This window comes from Pelobates fuscus, chromosome 8, assembly GCF_036172605.1.
Source record: "Pelobates fuscus isolate aPelFus1 chromosome 8, aPelFus1.pri, whole genome shotgun sequence".
In the NCBI taxonomy this organism is placed as follows: domain Eukaryota; kingdom Metazoa; phylum Chordata; class Amphibia; order Anura; family Pelobatidae; genus Pelobates; species Pelobates fuscus.
This window is the reverse complement of record NC_086324.1, coordinates 20,008,016-20,026,909: the sequence shown is the minus strand read 5'-3', so window position 1 is coordinate 20,026,909 and position 18,894 is coordinate 20,008,016. Positions and strand designations below refer to the sequence as shown.

At 39.8% G+C, this 18,894-nt stretch overlaps 1 protein-coding gene across 1 annotated transcript; it reads left to right on the top strand.

The window, feature by feature from the left end:
* The first annotated feature begins 8,566 nt into the window (after nt 1-8,566).
* CXCR4 (C-X-C motif chemokine receptor 4) lies at nt 8,567-16,958 on the top strand. The gene is made up of 2 exons (XM_063429359.1): nt 8,567-8,651; nt 15,672-16,958. Exons 1-2 carry the CDS (start codon nt 8,637-8,639, stop codon nt 16,740-16,742), a joined length of 1,086 nt encoding a protein of 361 aa, XP_063285429.1. The 5' UTR covers nt 8,567-8,636; the 3' UTR covers nt 16,743-16,958.
* Nucleotides 16,959-18,894: the final 1,936 nt, after the last annotated feature.

The window sequence follows — 18,894 nt, the reverse complement described above, 5'->3', positions numbered from 1 at the left end:
AGGCATTGCTGGTAGCGTCAGCAGGGAGTTTTCAGCCAATGATTGAGCATCGGTGTCAGGAAACATTCACAGATTGGCATTTGCCGGCTCGGAACTCTCACTATGATTAACGACGCGGCAAGAGGTTGAGTCACACACCCCCAGCAGCATGTGCAGTGTTTCACAAAGGTTCCTTACACCATAACCACTTAAAAACACTGAAGTGGTCATGATACTTGGAGTAACCCTTTAAAGCCCTGTAATGATGCTTGGATTGATAAACTCTTTTCCTCACCCTAATAATAATATATCGTATAATGAACTGTAACATTTTATACCTGGACATTTTAATGACAACCTTTTTCTTTAATGTATTTTACAGTCCGTTGCCAAATCTCCTAAAAACAGAGGCGTGAAATACAAGATGTGATGATTTAATGCATGTCCATTAATGTAAGTGACAATCTCTGAAGCTTCGATTTCCAATACTGACCTCACAGCTGTTGTTGGACTTCATTTTACTACAGTAGCTGGGGAGCCAATATCAGAGATACCTTATCTAAAGGTCCATTCATCCCAGCTCCATGTTTAATTGGACAAATAACAAGGTGGACCTCAACAACTTCAAGGCCTAGCCTATGTTACCCAATGCATTCCCAAATAATCAACTAATCATGAAAAGATAGATTGTGTCAGAAAAAAGCCCAGGTACTATACACACACCTAAACTCACCAGAACAGGTTTTATCAATAACAACAATATAAAAACTTGAAAATAAAGTTCTGTATTATTAAAATTATAAAAATAGGGATCAGTAATACTTAAAAAAAGAAATATCCAATATGAAATTTTAAAAATATTTTTTAAAATAAAATAAGAAATAATATAAATCTAATATCTCATAAATGTTAATTTAAAAAATAAAATTACAAAATATTGAATTTGCCAAGCACCTCATTTTGTAAGCAGAGACCTTTCGCTAATTTGGTTTACCAGCCTTATCTTCCCCAGATGAATTGGGTGTTACATTTATACATATTGAATGTGAACAGAGTTCCTGAATTTGCATTTTTTCCATAATTATATTGAGGGTTTTTTTCACGAGTTCCTGTCTGGTATCGGTGATCGTCAAACAATAAGAGACCATTTGCATTTCTCCAAAGCAGTGTCAGTCTGTCAGTCACCCAATACAATGGGTCTAGCAGTTACAGCATGCCACTATTCTGCTCTCCACATGCTATCCTTTCCCTTTAAACATGCTAATGTCAAACGGTGCTTTCTTTTTGTTAAGAAATGAAATAGCTTTTTTTTTTATTGGTTTCTAAGAAGCATTTGCTTTCCTTCCAGTTTTCTTGAGGTCACAAGATGTAACTGGTTAACGCAATTTATGTTTAATAATTTGATGTGTCATTTCTTCTTTTTTTTTTAATGCAGTTTCATGCGGGTTCGAGGTTAAAGATATTTATTATCTATACATCTGACAATGCTTCTCGATTAAAGCAGAAATGAACATATTATATCATGAATATTTCATTATTAGTAAAAAAATCTATTTTAATTCAACGTCGTTGAATAAATGCGTACTCCCAACGAAATACTAAATCACAACAGAAATCTCAATGCATTCTTCCTCTTAAAAATATGTTCTTGATAAAATAAATGTTATTACGTATTTATTTCTATTTCACCATCTTTGATTTAAGATACATAAGTATCGGGGAACCCAGAGCACAGTATTATTGCATTACTGTCGCTGTGGCAGTCCCATAAACTCACACCTACCCATTATGGTACATCTCACGAACTCCAACATTCACTAGAACATTCCAAGCACTGTAACCTCTACAGTGAATTGTAGTGAGAACAGTGTTTGGAGTGCTGTACAGTGCACTGCTGTGGTTATGGTATTTGGAGTGTTCCTTTAACATGCATTTCCAGGAGTACTTAGCTTCTCCTCTAATGGTCCTACACCATCTCACACCACATTATGGTATATCCTTGTGAACCACAAATGTCTCCAGTGACTACCCCACAGTCATCACTCCCTCCAGGCTCAGCTTCTCAAAGTGATGAATCCAACATTTCTCCTGTGACATTCTATGATCTTATTAAAGGGACAGTCTAGAGACAATAACCACTACATACTGTTGTAGTGGTTATGGTGCTATTAGGCTGCGGATGTCAACCAGGACGCCAATGTTTTTAGAGGTTTGACCAAAAGCTAGGGGCCCCAACAGTACCCACCAGCAAGGCCCTAACAGTCATTATTGACATGCTCAGCCTATCACTGCCAACCAGAGATGGACAAAATCGGCATTGCCAAAGTGTAAGTGTAAACCATATGGTGGGCAAGGGGTTAGAACACGTGCCTCAGTGACCCATTTTTGGTCAGACCACTGGAAAATTGTCTGACTTAGAACTCAGTGAAAGTGCTTGTAGCACAAACCGCACCATAACCACTACAACAGAATTGCAGTGGTTACGATACTTTGACTTTCCCTTTAAGTAATGAGAACATGGCCTGGAGTAAATTCTGCAAAATATTCTTAATACTTTCCATGCCCACGCTAATTTAAAGGGGCAGGTTAGACACCATAACCAAGTCATCTAATTGTACAGATTATGGTTCTCTAAGTGTTTGAGTGTTGTCCCTGCATTTTTTAATCGAGCCATTTTGGAATGGTCCGATAAACACCAGAGCTTTCTCCGGCACCCAAATCCTTTCTCTGTAGCCACTTGGATTATGGAGAAGATTCACTTTCGTATTGTCTGTCCAACCTTTGTGGCAATAATAGACCGAGACCACTGGGCTACCAACAATGAGTTGGGCTACAGGGGGTTTACCGTGCTTTACAATGTCAGATTAAACAATCCTACAATGACACACAGAATAGCTTCGTGCAATCCTATAACTCAGCAGTTTAGCACATGTGGAAGAAATACCATTAAAACTCAAAATTCTGCAATTAACGTCTGGGAGAATGACATGAGTAAAATCCTAAAAATGGATGGATCGATGAATAATGTATCACCCGGCAATTTGGTCACTTGCTGCAAAGAGAACACATTTAAAGAGCTGAATTAACTGCAGTCCAATACAGGAAATGGATCAAATCAAACAAAAGACTTTGCAAGTAAATTAGTTCGTGTAGCCGGCCTCCTGGGGGGTTTATCACTAGTGGAAGGCAGGTTAATAATTGGTGGGCTGATTATTAGAACAGCAATACACATAGCTGGCACAAAGTCAGTGTGAGCAAGATTTACTCTATCTTATCTGTTTATTGGTGTCTAATGAGAAATAATCATAATTAATTATTACCGCTTAACATGTGCAAATTCAGGGCAAATAAGATGGATAGATGCAAAAGTATTCTGTCTGGTGTGTCTGGAAGCAAACCAGGTTTGTGGATTGCTGCCTCATAGTTCAACATATATATATATTATGTAACACTCATTTTTTTTTATGAATATTATTATTATTATATTCCAGTTATTACAGTATTTGGATACTTATTTAATATAAAATTAAGAAAGGGATGGAATGAGATGTGACAATCTGCTGGTTTAACCTCAAATTGTGAAATGTGTTGTAGTTGCCCCCTGGCTAAACGTAACCAGCCCTCCCCTGCAGCAAACAATAGTTTATTGAGTCTAGATGTGATATTTTGTAACCTGTGGTAATCTGTTGCTATTTTGGTTATTTTGTTATGTTGTTAAGTTTTGCTGGACTTGTGTTGTTTGTAAATTAATAAAGTTTAGGGAGAGGGTAATACAGGCTATTAGAAGTACAACAAAGATAATCTCTGGGTTTTATTTTATCTCTTACCTGGGTACCACTCATTTCAATCTGGCTTTTCGCCCTATACTGAGTAGGTTGCTCAAAACAGTTTACCAATGCTTTAAAATGTGCGACAATATTGGGTGTGGGTGATCCGCAAGGAGTGTTACAGGATAAGAAGTCCTATATCAGCTACAGTCTGGATATAAAGGGACACTATAGTCACCAGAACCACTATAATAATAATAATAATAATAATAAAATTGTGATTTTTATAGCACATTTCTCCCTGTGAGACTCAAAGCACTACAGCTTAATGTAGTTGTTTTGGTGCCTACAGTCTGTCCCTGCAGGCTTTTCAATGTAAACATAGCATTTTCAGAGAAAAGGCAGTGTTTACATTGCTGCCTAGGAACACCTCTAGTGGCTGTCACTCAGATGGCCACTAGAGGTGCATCCTTGTCCAGTGCTGCGCGGTGTGCAGAACTGACATTCATCGTCTACACTCTCTGCATGAAGTTGCTGAATGTTCCCCATAGAGATGCATTGATTCAATGCATCTCTATAAGGAAATGGTGATTGGCGCAAGATTGCCTATGGTAAATCATTGAAAACGAGTTCATCAAGATTGGTGATCTCAGCCATGGAGGCAAGGCCAGCTGCGGCGAGACTGGCCCAGCGTAGGAGAAACGGTGAGCAAAATTACATCAGCACTATAGCGTCAGTAATAGATATCTGTATACCTAACATTATAGTATTCCTTTAATTAAAAGTCAGTAAACAGCAAGCTGGGTTTTTATAATGGGTGTGTATGGTAAGTAACTGAGCAGGTTGGTGGGTTTCACTCAAGCAGAAATGAAGTGGTTTTGCCAGTCTGTATATATACAGAAACTGGAGTCAATGCTGCATTAATTCCAGGTTCAGTTCAACAGACAAAATCCTGCTTTTTAGTGATCTGATCCCCTTTTGTATGTTAATACAGCCAGTTTTTGGAAACAGGGCTCTCTCTGCTTTGATGTAACTGCTTGGGGCAAGATTCATTAATTAGTCTGTCTGGTAATAAGCTCAGAAGAAAGAGGAGCTCAAATCTTAACAAATTAGCCAATTGATAAGGTTTTTAGAGGACTCATGTTTTACACAATGCAGCACTTTCTCACTGCAAAATATGTTCTTTCAATTCATAGAAACACGCGTAACTCGTTCCATCTAATGGGAAGGATTTCTGGAGACAATGCTGTTTTTTTGAATAGATTTTTAGAGTACTTTACTTAAATAATTAAAAGATTTGGATTTAATTTTTACGTGTTTTACAACATTTTCTTGCGCAACAAGAAAAGAAAAAATAAATCTCACATTAACCATATACGTTTAATAGGAATTTAAAAGCATTAGGAGAGGATTGAAGTTCTGCAGCTGCTGTGTGACTACAATTCCTATTAATAAGGATGATAGGCCATAGAATCTAACAAAAGCTGGACTGCTGTAAGTCACACTGCTTGCGCCATTCAGCATTAGTTTTCCAAAATATAATAAAAATAGTAGTTATTAAAATGTTGTAGAACATAAGCCCCCATAATGCTCTGCCAGCCATAAGGCCCCTGTGTATGTTGTGACATCCAATAACGTACTGAGAGAGGTTTCTGACAATGGGTGCCAAGCTCCTCTCCTCCCCTGATACATGTAGCTGAAGGGGAAACAGAGTTCCCAAATCCATTCTACTCGAGATTTCTAATGCAACTGAACCACCTGCTTTCCCTATTGTTTAGCTATTAAGGGTTTCATTAAAAGATAAACAGGAAAATGTGAAGAAAAAAAAATACTACTTAGCCAATGATACAAGAAGCCCAGTGCTTGTACGTCATCAAAAAGAGTAAGAAACCCCCCAACGTGAGATATTACAAAGCCCACCCTTTCACTGATGGTCTTATCAAACACAGGCTTCATAAAGTATTGGATTAATCGTCTGTTACAAAGTACACCTCAGCCATCTCCCTGGTACTAACACTTAGGCAATTTCATGCATATATAATGGGTCAAGTCATTATGACCAGGTTTGGAAAATACAAAAGTAGTAATGCCCACGACAAATGGGAACGTTAAGAAATTATTATTATTATCGCCATTTATATAGCGCCAACAGATTCCGTAGCGCTTTACAATATTATAAGAGGGGGGATGTAACTATAAATAGGACAATTACAAGAAAACCTACAGGAACAATAGGTTGAAGAGGGCCCTGCTCAAACAAGCTTACAGTCTATAGAAATGCCAACGTCAGAAGTTCAAGCATTGTCCCTGTTGTATGGAGGTTCGGTGACCTATTATTAAAACATAGTTGATGCTACAGATGGACCTTGCAGGGTCTTGGTGGGTAGAAGGGCTCTAGGCAGTGAATTAGGGAACACGGCTGATGTTCACAGAAGATGACTCTACAGTTGGCATTAGATACATACAACAGATTTAACTCAACTATGACCCTAAGAACGGTTTGGCAAGGTGACTGGGTATTTTGTGGGTAGGTGAGCAATATTAAAAAGCAAAGTCATGGGACATGAGTGTACCCGATATCTAAAACAAAACTAGAGGTTTACCAGTCGGTAATGAGATGATCTTCTGCAATATATGTACAACTGGGACAGTTATGGGATTCTTAGGAAAAAGTGTTAGAGAAAGACATTGCGCTTTTCGTTACAACATCTATATATGTTATATGGTCAAGTACTGGGTTACATTTTCTAGGAGATATTGTGTCATTTTATGTCTGATGTGATTTATTTTTCATATGGTATAATTGATTATAAGGGTCATATATCTGTGAATTATCACATTACTTACCGATTAGTTACCGATTTCCACCTTTTCTTCTTTTTTTCCTTATTCCCATTTGTTGTTGTTTATGTTGTCATACATTTGTTATTATATTATTAATGCAGTGTGTAAATACCACAATTTGTTAAAAAGTTAAAATATATATATATATATAAATAAATGTATTTGAACAGAATGTATACTTTGTATTTCTATAAGTAAAAATGATGCACTGTGACTGGGGAGATTGTAGTAGTTCTAAGTATTAGTGGAATGCTGTGATATTTCCCTGTTTCTTTATGCCTGGTGCAATGGTATTTTTTTTTTTTTTTTTAATACATTTTAAATATTGTTTAGAAGTTTAGAAAAAGAAGGAGCGGCCCACATACTTATTTTTTTTAATTATGCAACCTGCCCCATCTATTGCATGTAAATCAACAAGCAGTGTATCAAAAAAAAGGAACAGTTTATTTATTGAAAAAAAATACAGAAATTATCAAGCAAAAGGTGTGCTAGGTACATCAGTATTCACACTCAATTTCCTTTTCATCTCCCTGTTCAAACATCAGTTTTATAATCTGATACTTAAAACTCGAACTAACTAAATACTTTAATATATATGTGTGTGTGTGTAATGATATTTAAATAGTAAAGCATACAATATCAAGAGCTAGAAACATAGGCAACCTTCGGCACACCAGATGTTTTGGACTACACCTCCCATGATGCTTTGTCAGTATTATAGGTGTAAGAGCATTATGGGGGATGTAGTCCACAACATCTGGAGTGCCTGACGCTAGACCATTATGACAGTTCCCTCTCATTATCTGGGGAAAGCTGTACCTCTCATCACCCCCACTTCCAACACCCATGTTTTAAAAAATAAGTGTATATATTTATTCAACAACATAATTTTGACTGACGTCAATATTAAATAGCAATTGCACCTCATTCAAAGTGCTATTCAGCACAAAATGGCAGGAGCATTCAAAGTTTTCATGTTTTATATTTTGTTGAATCGGTTAGCATATGTTATATTTTAATTTTATCTTTATGTTTTACTTCAAACACGTGGAAAATGTCATGCAAAATATGCCAACGGCTAAGTATTTTTATATCGCTTTTACAATTGTTGTATAGGAAAACTTGCTTATTACTCATCATTGCTCCATGACAATAAAATAATTTCAAACTAAAAATGAAATAGCAATATCAGTAATGATTCTAATAATTATTAATAAATCATTGGAAATATAAAAGCGCTAAGCAAAAATAAATAATAAAAAAAATAATAAAAATAAATAAATAAATATACTTTCTAATTATTATATAGTAATCATTTGCTAAGGAAGAATTTGAAGTGATAAATGAATACAGTAACTTCACTCATATATACAAATACTTTGTTATTATTATTATTATTATTATTTTATTATTTATATAGCGCTGTACAATGGATATATATATATATATATATATATATATATATAGACAGGAATGTATATAATGTGTATATATATTATATTATTTATATAGCGCCATCAGATTCCGTAGCGCTGTACACTGGATATATATATATATATATATATAGACAGTAATGTATATAATGTGTATATATATATATATATATATATATATATATATTAAATTATTATTCCTGTCTGAATTCTTCTATGATAATTCCTAGTAACACTTTACATTGGCCTGAAGCATGTTTCTAATTAACTAATAAGATGATTTATATACATACATTCACACCTCTGTCTTGTGAGGCACAAGTTGTAGTGTTAGCTCTAAGTGATGTTTTGTACAGATGCTTAAGAAAGGTTAGCCAGCTGCAGGATGAACAACAGGAGGTGGTGAGACAGTCACAATTAGCAGCTATTGTGTTTATTGTATGTAGGATGGGCAGAGGAGGCATGGCTCTGGATCAATGGGGGGTGGAGAGCTGGGAGGGCACTTAAAAAGCACTCAGCCTCCTCCTGGCAGATCACAACTCACTCACTGCTCTGACACGGAGTGTTCTCAGCACTGTACCTGGAGACCGGCAAACTGGACTCTCTGCAGAACATGGATGTGGATCTGGTAAGTGGAGGCAGACAGTCTCATGGGGTCATTGTATTAACCCTTTCAGTGCCAGAGATGGTTTGCACTTTACTTTTTTGTTGTTGTTTTTTTGTTTAGTTTTTAGAGTGTGTGTAGGGTTTACATTTACAGGCTAGTGTAATCCGATGCTGTAAGAAAATAGATGCTCATTCTCATTCGTGTTCCAAAGGAAGTGTTAATTGGAAAAAAATATTACTTGGCCGCAAAGCTGACACTCATCTGTGTCATTGGAAAGAGCCCATGCTGGAATGTAGTGTAATATTGGAATTTAATGTGAGTGGCACTGACTGCGGACTGAGCGGAGTGTGGGGCTCAGTGAGTGGCACTCACTGCAGGCTGAGCGGAGTCTGGGGCTGAGTGAGTGGCACTCAATGCAGACTGAGCGGAGTGTGGGGCTGAGTGAGTGGTACTCAATGTAGACTGAGCGGAGTCTGGGGCTGAGTGAGTGGTACTCAATGTAGACTGAGCGGAGTCTGGGGCTGAGTGAGTGGCACTCAATGCAGACTGAGCGGAGTGTGGGGCTGAGTGAGTGGTACTCAATGTAGACTGAGCGGAGTCTGGGGCTGAGTGAGTGGTACTCAATGTAGACTGAGCGGAGTGTGGGGCTCAGTAAGTGGCACTCAATGCAGACTGAGTGGAGTGTGTGGCTCAGTGAGTGGCACTCAATGCAGACTGAGCGGAGTGTGGGGCTCAGTGAGTGGCACTCAATGCAGACTGAGTGGAGTGTGTGGCTCAGTGAGTGGCACTCAATGCAGACTGAGTGGAGTGTGTGGCTCAGTGAGTGGCTCAGGTTGAAGTGTGAGTGTGGTGTATGGCTAATTGAGTGGCTCAGGTTGAAGTGTGAGTGCGGTTTAGGACGAAGTGAGTGACACTGACTGTGCCCAATATCTGCGATGTCCTGTTATAGAGAATTAATCCCATAAACCGATTCCCCGGCTGCGATGGAGTGTGAGCGAGATGAGCTATGTACTAAGCTGGTCAGCGTGGTTTCTGCTGGTAAAATAAGAACACGCGGCTTAGACAGTTCAGAACTGAACATCAAGCGGTATAGGAATAGAATTAGGACAGTATGGAGAGTGTCAGTCTGTCTGATATTAACCTACCTGAGTGTCAGACTGTCTGATATTAACCTACCTGAGTGTTAGTCAGTCTGATATTAACCTGTCTGAGTGTCAGTCTCTCCGATATTAACCTACCTGAGTGTCAGTCTCTCCGATATTAACATGTCTGAGTGTCAGACTGTCTGATATTAACCTGTCTGAGTGTCAGTCTGTCTGATATTAACCTACCTGAGTGTTAGTCAGTCTGATATTAACCTACCTGAGTGTTAGTCAGTCTGATATTAACCTGTCTGAGTGCCAGTCTGTATGTAATTAACCTATCTGAGTGTCAGTCTGTCTGATATTAACCTGTCTGAGTGCCAGTCTGTATGTAATTAACCTATCTGAGTGTCAGTCTGTCTGATATTAACCTGTCTGAGTGTCAGTCTCTCCGATATTAACCTACCTGAGTGTCAGTCTCTCCGATATTAACATGTCTGAGTGTCAGACTGTCTGATATTAACCTGTCTGAGTGTCAGTCTGTCTGATATTAACCTACCTGAGTGTTAGTCAGTCTGATATTAACCTACCTGAGTGTTAGTCAGTCTGATATTAACCTGTCTGAGTGCCAGTCTGTATGTAATTAACCTATCTGAGTGTCAGTCTGTCTGATATTAACCTGTCTGAGTGCCAGTCTGTATGTAATTAACCTATCTGAGTGTCAGTCTGTCTGATATTAACCTGTCTGGGTGTCAGTCTGTATGTAATTAACCTATCTGAGTGTCAGTCTGTCTGATATTAACCTGTCTGGGTGTCAGTCTGATATTAACCTTTCTGAGTGTCAGTCTGTCTGAAATTAACCTGTCTGAGTGTCAGTCTCGTATTAACTTTTCTGAGTGTCAGTCTGTCTGATATTAACCTGTCTGGGTGTTACCCCTGATGCTTTGTACTTATCTGCCTGGTTACCTGCCTGATGATAAGATAAGTACTAACCTGTCCTTGTACTATCTGCCTGGATCTCTGTATGGCTGGTATTGTAAGCTCACTGGGCCATATTATAGCTCTCACTATATAGCAGATCTCTGTTTAGGAAATCATGCATCTTGTTATATTTAACAAAGTAACAATCTCCTGCCCAGCACAGCCTCCCATAGATTTCCAATGATACATAGATAGAGGTTTGAAACCCCCTTGTGGTTGGGGGAATTTCTATGCAAAGTGACTCTGGGAGCCACTGGTTCTAGACAGCAGCCAGATGCACTGTGTGAGTGCCTGGGTTTCATGTGATGGTATAGGCCAGGGGTAGGCAACCTTTTAGCAGCACTGTGCCGATATAGGATAGTGATGTCCCGCAGCCTGCCGGTCCTATTTTTTTATAAATCGAGGTGTGTATGCTGCCGTATTCTGCTTGTTATTTTTACTGTAATTGCTTTGTATCGTTGTATTTGTGCGTATATATGCAGGGCTGTCTTTAATAATGACTGGACCCTGGGCAAAGCATTTGTTTAGGGCCCCCTGGACCCTGTCCCCCCCCTTCCCAGGCATGCAATCACGTCCTCCACCTCAACACAGTGGCGGACCTAAAGTAGAGAGGTGCAAGAATTCTTGGCGGTCTCCCTGTTGCACGGGTGATTAAAAGGTAGATCCCCATCTGTCTTGCAACTCCAGAAATGCATTGACAGCTGGGGCTCTACCATTTACTCATGTTTGCAGGTCTGTATTTAGCACTAAGCAGTTTTTGTGGGATATGTTTGTATGTGGTGTTGGCGTGATTGCAAGCACACACACACACAGATATACTGACACACACACAGACATGCTGTCATACAAACATACTGACACACACATAGACATGCTGACATACAAACATACTGACACAGACATACTGACACATACTGACATACAAGACATGCTGACACAGAAACATACAGATATGACACACACACACACACTGACAGGCATACTGACACAGACATACACTTTAAAACCCACCCTCCAGTTTCCTACTTTTCCTGCTGGTGGCTGAAGTTGTTGGGAGTTGGGGTCTAGAGCTCTTGGCCAGCCCCCCTCCAATCTGCCTACTCTTCTTTCCTGCGCGCTCCTCTCTTTGTGGGAGGAAGTGATGCGTGGCCGTCGCTTCCTCCCAGCCTGCTGCTGAAAAGCAAGGGGCCCGCTCGCGCTGTTAAAGCACCTTAGCGTGTGACTGGGTCCCTGCTGACAGAAGCCCAGCGGGTGGTCCTTTGTGCATGGGCCACCCGGTGGGCCTCCTTAGTGTGAAGATTACCAGCCAGAGGGTTAGAAATAGTTGAGGCCAGCAGGGCTCACGGTGCAGCTGCCCAGTTTGCCCCTCGTTAAAGAAGGCCCTGCGTATATGAGCTATTATATTGTTTATGTTCATGAGTAGTTTATGGTATTGTGTATGATACATAGATATGAATGTAAACTGTGTATGGGTGCTGCTTGTGGAATTGTGTGTGTGTGTGTGTGTGTGGATGGATATGTCAAAGTGTGTGTTTGGTAGTGTGTGGGGGCTGTTTGGGGTATTGCATGTGGGGTTGTGTGCATGTATGTGGATTGTTAGTGGTGTTTCGTTTGTGCGGATTGTGTGTATGTTTGTGTGTGGGCTGTCCGTATTATTTGTATGAGGGGAGGGTTATTCTGCATGTCTGTGTATATCTAGCAGTGTGGGTGGCTTCCCTGGGTTCCATTGGGGACTAGTCCGGCCAGGTACATGTTAAGGACAGGAGCTGCAACAGCAACTGCGAGTTGCTCTACTACAGTGTGGCTTCCTATTCACAAGTGCTGGGAGGAAGTGATCTGAGATCACTACCTCTACGTGCTGCAATGCATAAATTGAGGATTGTCCTTCACCACCTTTTCGGATTAGCAGATATCTGAAGTTTTACTGGGACTCCTGATAGGCCAGAGCCTGTTTGGCTCTAGCAGCCTTGAGTGCCGTGCAAAGACACCTCGAGTGCCGTGAATGGCACTAGTGCCATAGGTTGCCTACCCCTGGTATAGGCTGTGTGAGTGCCTGGGTTTCATGTGATGGGTATGGGCTGTGTGAGTGCCTGGGTTTCATGTGATGGTATAGGCTGTGTGAGTGCCTGGGTTTCATGTGATGGGTATGGGCTGTGTATGAGTGCCTGGGTTTCATGTGATGGTATAGGCTGTGTGAGTGCCTGGGTTTCATGTGATGGGTATGGGCTGTGTGAGTGCCTGGGTTTCATGTGATGGTATAGGCTGTGTGAGTGCCTGGGTTTCATGTGATGGGTATGGGCTGTGTGAGTGCCTGGGTTTCATGTGATGGTATAGGCTGTGTGAGTGCCTGGGTTTCATGTGATGGGTATGGGCTGTGTGAGTGCCTGGGTTTCATGTGATGGGTATGGGCTGTGTGAGTGCCTGGGTTTCATGTGATGGTATAGGCTGTGTGAGTGCCTGGGTTTCATGTGATGGGTATGGGCTGTGTGAGTGCCTGGGTTTCATGTGATGGGTATGGGCTGTGTGAGTGCCTGGGTTTCATGTGATGGGTATGGGCTGTGTGAGTGCCTGGGCTTCATGTGATGGGTATGGGCTGTGTGAGTGCCTGGGCTTCATGTGATGGGTATGGGCTGTGTGAGTGCCTGGGCTTCATGTGATGGGTATGGGCTGTGTGAGTGCCTGGGCTTCATGTGATGGGTATGGGCTGTGTGAGTGCCTGAGTTTCATGTGATGGGTATGGGCTGTGTGAGTGCCTGGGTTTCATGTGATGGGTATGGGCTGTGTGAGTGCCTGGGTTTCATGTGATGGTATAGGCTGTGTGAGTGCCTGGGTTTCATGTGATGGTATAGGCTGTGTGAGTGCCTGGGTTTCATGTGATGGGTATGGGCTGTGTGAGTGCCTGGGTTTCATGTGATGGGTATGGGCTGTGTGAGTGCCTGGGTTTCATGTGATGGGTATGGGCTGTGTGAGTGCCTGGGTTTCATGTGATGGGTATGGGCTGTGTGAGTGCCTGGGTTTCATGTGATGGGTATGGGCTGTGTGAGTGCCTGGGTTTCATGTGATGGGTATAGCTTTGCTTATTCGTGACCTACAGCACATTGCATGAGGATGTACAGAGCTCTCTGCCCCGAGACATTCTATCCTCAGCCTTCAGATAATCTGTGAAAGGCTGTGTGTATCCCCACATGTGGATTTGCATAGAGAGAACACTGTCTGGGGAACGGTCCAAAAACTCAACAAAGATGTAAATCAGTGATGGGTAACACTGGCACCCCAGATGTTTCCCATGAACCTCCCCCTGTAGGCAAACATCTAGGGTGCCAAGGTTCCCATTACTGACCAGCACTGGGAGATATGTGATGCATTGCAAATTGCTGCAATTCACAATATGAATGCAGATTAAACACACAAAAAGTAAAATAATAAAATGTGTTTTGCTGTAAACAAAACAGACCATGCTGGCTCCTGCATCCTTTCTGGATCAGCAAGTTTAGTATGTCTATTCTAAATGTTCTGTTTATTTTACACTATTGTACAGCGCTACAGCGTATGTTAGTGCCTTATCAGTTGTAAACAAGAAGTACCAGTTGGTCTTGTACTCTGTGGTGTACTGACCTGTAGTCATTTGCAATGCATCGCTTGGTTTCTTTGTGCTGCCAAGTAGGGCGCAGGGTTTGTGCTCTGAGCTGAAAGGCGCCTCCTTTTTTTTTTTTTTACCTTTCCCCTTTTTTTAAAATCCCCGCTCAAAAAATAACTATTGCCCCAAACTGCTGTCAGTTAATCATCTTACTTCCCGTTTACACCAAATATTGAAACTTTTATTTCTGCAGAGGAAACTATTGCAACACAACACAAGCAGTCTACTCTAGAGCAAAGGTTCTGAAATGTTATTGTTCTCCTATACGCTACCTTCTCACGTCTTAGACACTCAACTGCTGCCCCCTTAGGCAGTCCTCTAATATTTGTACATTTTATATCATTTTACTAGCTCTACCCCATCTCCTAGACCAGGGGTATGCAACCTTTGGCACTGCAGATGTTGCGGACTACATCCCCCATAATGCTCTTACACCCATAATGCTAGCAAAGCATCATGGGAGGTGTAGTCCAAAACATCTGGAGTGCCGCAGGTTGCCTATGCCTGTCCTAGACTGCAATTCCCATAGGTTTGCTTTGGAATAATAAGAAACATTTTTCTTCATGCAACCCCTATTACCCATAGCAAGACCTCAAGGTGGTTGACGGAGGGTGGGGGTGGGGGGTCACAATTCTGCCCAGTTAAAAAACAGTAGCGAAACTGCAGCAGGATAGGATACTGCAAAACAGAGAAAATACCATCATGAGTCTGTGTTAGATACAGTGTTGCTTTTCATAACAAAGAAGATAAGATATTGCGTCAATAAGTCACAACTCAAGCAAGTGTCTCTTTGCTTATCACTTTCCACCCGGCAGCTGACTTCTAACCAATGAACTGTTTTGATTTGGTATTTTCTAGCTCAACAAAAACACTGTCAAGTGATTTTTTTGTTCCTTTACATTGTTTTATTTCTATAACCAGAGGTTTAAAAAAAACACACACACACAAAAGAACAAGCAGCATTCTTAATGACAACATAGCGGATCCATGTTAGCAAAAACATGAGCAGTTTTAGCTTTTAAGATTTAAATTCTAAAAACATACTGAAAGGAATATTTTCAGGATACACCCTTTTACTCCAATGTGTAATTCTACTCTACAATTTATAATGTTTCAAATAATTCTAGATACTCCCTTTTTCCCTAGAGTTACATGGTATGTAGTCATTGGAGGAAAAACACTCCTCTGTTTTAAGTTTCCAAGCAATGACATCATACGAATCCATCGTAATACTATATTTTTTGGCATTTTAAATCCACATGTGTTTTTAATGAATTGTTAAAAATCATAAACAGCCATTTTAATCTGAAACTCATCATTCTTTTTCATTTCTTTCTACAGTTCTCTGGTGGAATTGATATCAATTTCACGGAAGACAACAGCACCGAGATAAATGGTTCGGAAGATTTTGATGATTACCAAGGTCTTTGTTACGCCCACGAGAACAATGACTTCAACCGAATCTTCTTGCCAACCATCTACTCCTTCATTTTCTTGTTGGGAATCATTGGAAATGGATTGGTGGTATTGGTCATGGGCTATCAAAAAAAATCAAGGACCATGACTGATAAATATCGTCTTCACCTGTCCATTGCTGACCTGCTATTTGTCTTCACTCTCCCGTTTTGGTCCGTGGATGCCGCCATAGGATGGTATTTTAAAGAATTTCTGTGTAAAGCTGTACATGTAATTTACACAGTCAACCTCTACAGTAGCGTCTTGATTCTGGCATTCATAAGTCTCGATCGCTACCTTGCGATTGTCCATGCTACCAACAGCCAGGGATCGAGGAAACTTTTAGCTGAAAAAATAGTGTACGCTGGGGTGTGGCTCCCAGCTGTCTTGCTAACGGTACCTGATTTAGTGTTTGCCAGTGTCAGCGACGAAAACGGAAATTATGTGTGTGACCGTATCTACCCACACGAAGACCGTCAAAACTGGACCATTGGTTTCCGGTTCCTACACATCACAGTTGGACTTGTGTTGCCTGGACTTATAATTCTGACTTGCTACTGCGTCATCATCTCGAAGTTGTCACACTCCAAAGGCCACCAAAAGCGCAAAGCCTTAAAGACCACTGTCATTCTTATCCTGGCGTTCTTCGCATGCTGGTTACCCTACTACATCTGTCTCACCATTGACACTTTCATGTTGCTTGGAATAATTAAGTACGATTGCATGTTGGAGAATACAGTGCACAAGGGGATTTCTATCACTGAGGCCTTGGCTTTTTTCCACTGTTGCCTCAACCCAATTTTGTACGCTTTCCTGGGGGCAAAATTCAAGACATCTGCACAGAATGCCCTAACTTCTGTTAGCAGAGGATCAAGCCTTAAAATATTATCCAAAAAACGTGCTGGTCTTTCATCGGTTTCAACAGAATCCGAGTCCTCAAGTTTCCACTCCAGTTAACAGGACTAAATTCACGAGGACTTCTGTAAATAGACTGATAAACTATGTACATAACTTATAAATATATATATATAAATCATTTGAATTTATATTGACTGTCCGTTGACGTTGTTTCAACGACTTATTTATATAAATTGTTTCCTGTGTTATCTTTTTTTTGTAGGCAGGCCCTGTGGACTATTGATTGGTGCACAATAAATTTATCACATTCATGTATCCATTTCTGTGTAAATTTAATTTTCACACTAAAAAACATCACAGCCCTTAAATAAGTTGTATTTTAGGTCTGCAGATTATTCCTCCCAGTCATCAAGAAAAAAATATCCACACGTCACAATCACGAAAAAGTGAATTGGAAACGTCTTCCCCTACAGACAGCAAACTATTTATTTCGTACTTTTAGAATGTGTTGACTACTGTACATATTTACAGGTTGTACGGATTAGATCTTCTCATTTATTTATTAGAAACGTGGCTAATACATTAGTAGTGTGCTGTAGTTTTAGTACAGGCATCAGACAAGTTCGGAATGACCAATTCAGATGTCACTTAGAATTAGTTTACCTATAATGAGAGATTCTTCAAAGAGAAGTAATGCACACTATTGCGTTTATATTTTTTACATAAAAAATCCTCAAACTGCATGTTGCGTGAGCTTAGGAGGATTTCTACTCTATTTCATTATACGATAATGATGATAAATGTTTGTGCTATTTGATATCATGGGCTTTGTTTTGCATCCCTGCTTTGTAACTATATTGATGGCAGGGGTTTAAACAACAATCAATTTACAATTAGATACAATTGAGGGAGTCAGGATTAAAAGTGACTTAAAATTATATCTAAAAAATGTAAGAAAGACACCTCGTAGGGTAACATAATCACTATTTACAATAGCTTGCAAAGGAGACACATTCAAATACAAATAACACAATACATAAACAGAAATATAGAATATCGTTTATCAAACATACAATATGACAAACCTGCTTTAAGGAGAACATCGATTAAGATGGGAGCGCGTCTTGACATAAAATGAATTGGAGGGTACTTTCAGATTTAAAAACATTCATAACCAGTAAAAAAACATAAAATGTCTGGTGAATCATTTAGTCAAACATTCTAGGCAAATCGTAGAAAGAAACAATTCACTTAACAAAGAAAGAAAGGGTCAGACATATTTTGTCAAATAAATTTGCAATAATTTCACCTCTTCGTATACCATGATGGATTTCTTAAATCTTGACTCCAAACCCTAAGATGGTATAGTTGAAAGACTTGTCGGAGATGTATTACATACAACTAATATGTACAATCCATGACATGTATCTTCATTAGAGATCCCTGCATGATTACTAAACAAAACCAAGCACTGCATTCATGGACAAATTAAATTGAAACATATTAATTAGGTTGAATTGAACCCCTTAAATTGACCCATATTGGTATTATGTCTTACATATGTGGATACATGCTATCGCTGTTCAAACTACTCTGGCTACAGTTGTTACCATCAAAAGATAGTGAATTGGGTTCTTAATAGACATATATCATATGTAGGAGGTATATAGAAAATAAAATAGCTTCGGAAAATTTATGGCAGATCAATTTTTTTCTGCTGACCGTTAAAGTTAAACAGGGACAAGGGATTTGTATGGTTTTTAGCGTTCCTAAAAAGATGGGTCCACTGTATAACCCAATAGATTTTACAGAGCAGTGATAGGTTAACATTGGCATCCAGAAGTTTTTGAACTACATTTCCCATGAGGCAAAGCCATTCTGAAGATTGCCAAAGCGTCATGCAATTTAGAAATATCTGGGATGCCAAGATTATCCAACATTGTCAAAGGATCTGTCTCGAATTCTAGTTCCAGCTTCTATATACAAGACACCCACCATATATAGGAAGATGTAAGACTGGGTCATCATAATTTTTCTAGTTTAGCTATTTCTAAAATTCTCTGATGAATTCTCTACAATTTGCTCTGTACTGATCAACCCTGTCTGTATTTTGATACGTTATTGCACTTGATCCTGTATTCATATTGTGCCACTCAAAATAACATTTGTTTGGACACTTTCCGTTACAGTATTGAACATAATAGAGCCATCACAAGAAGTTCATAGAACAATGTATATATTTCAATTGTTA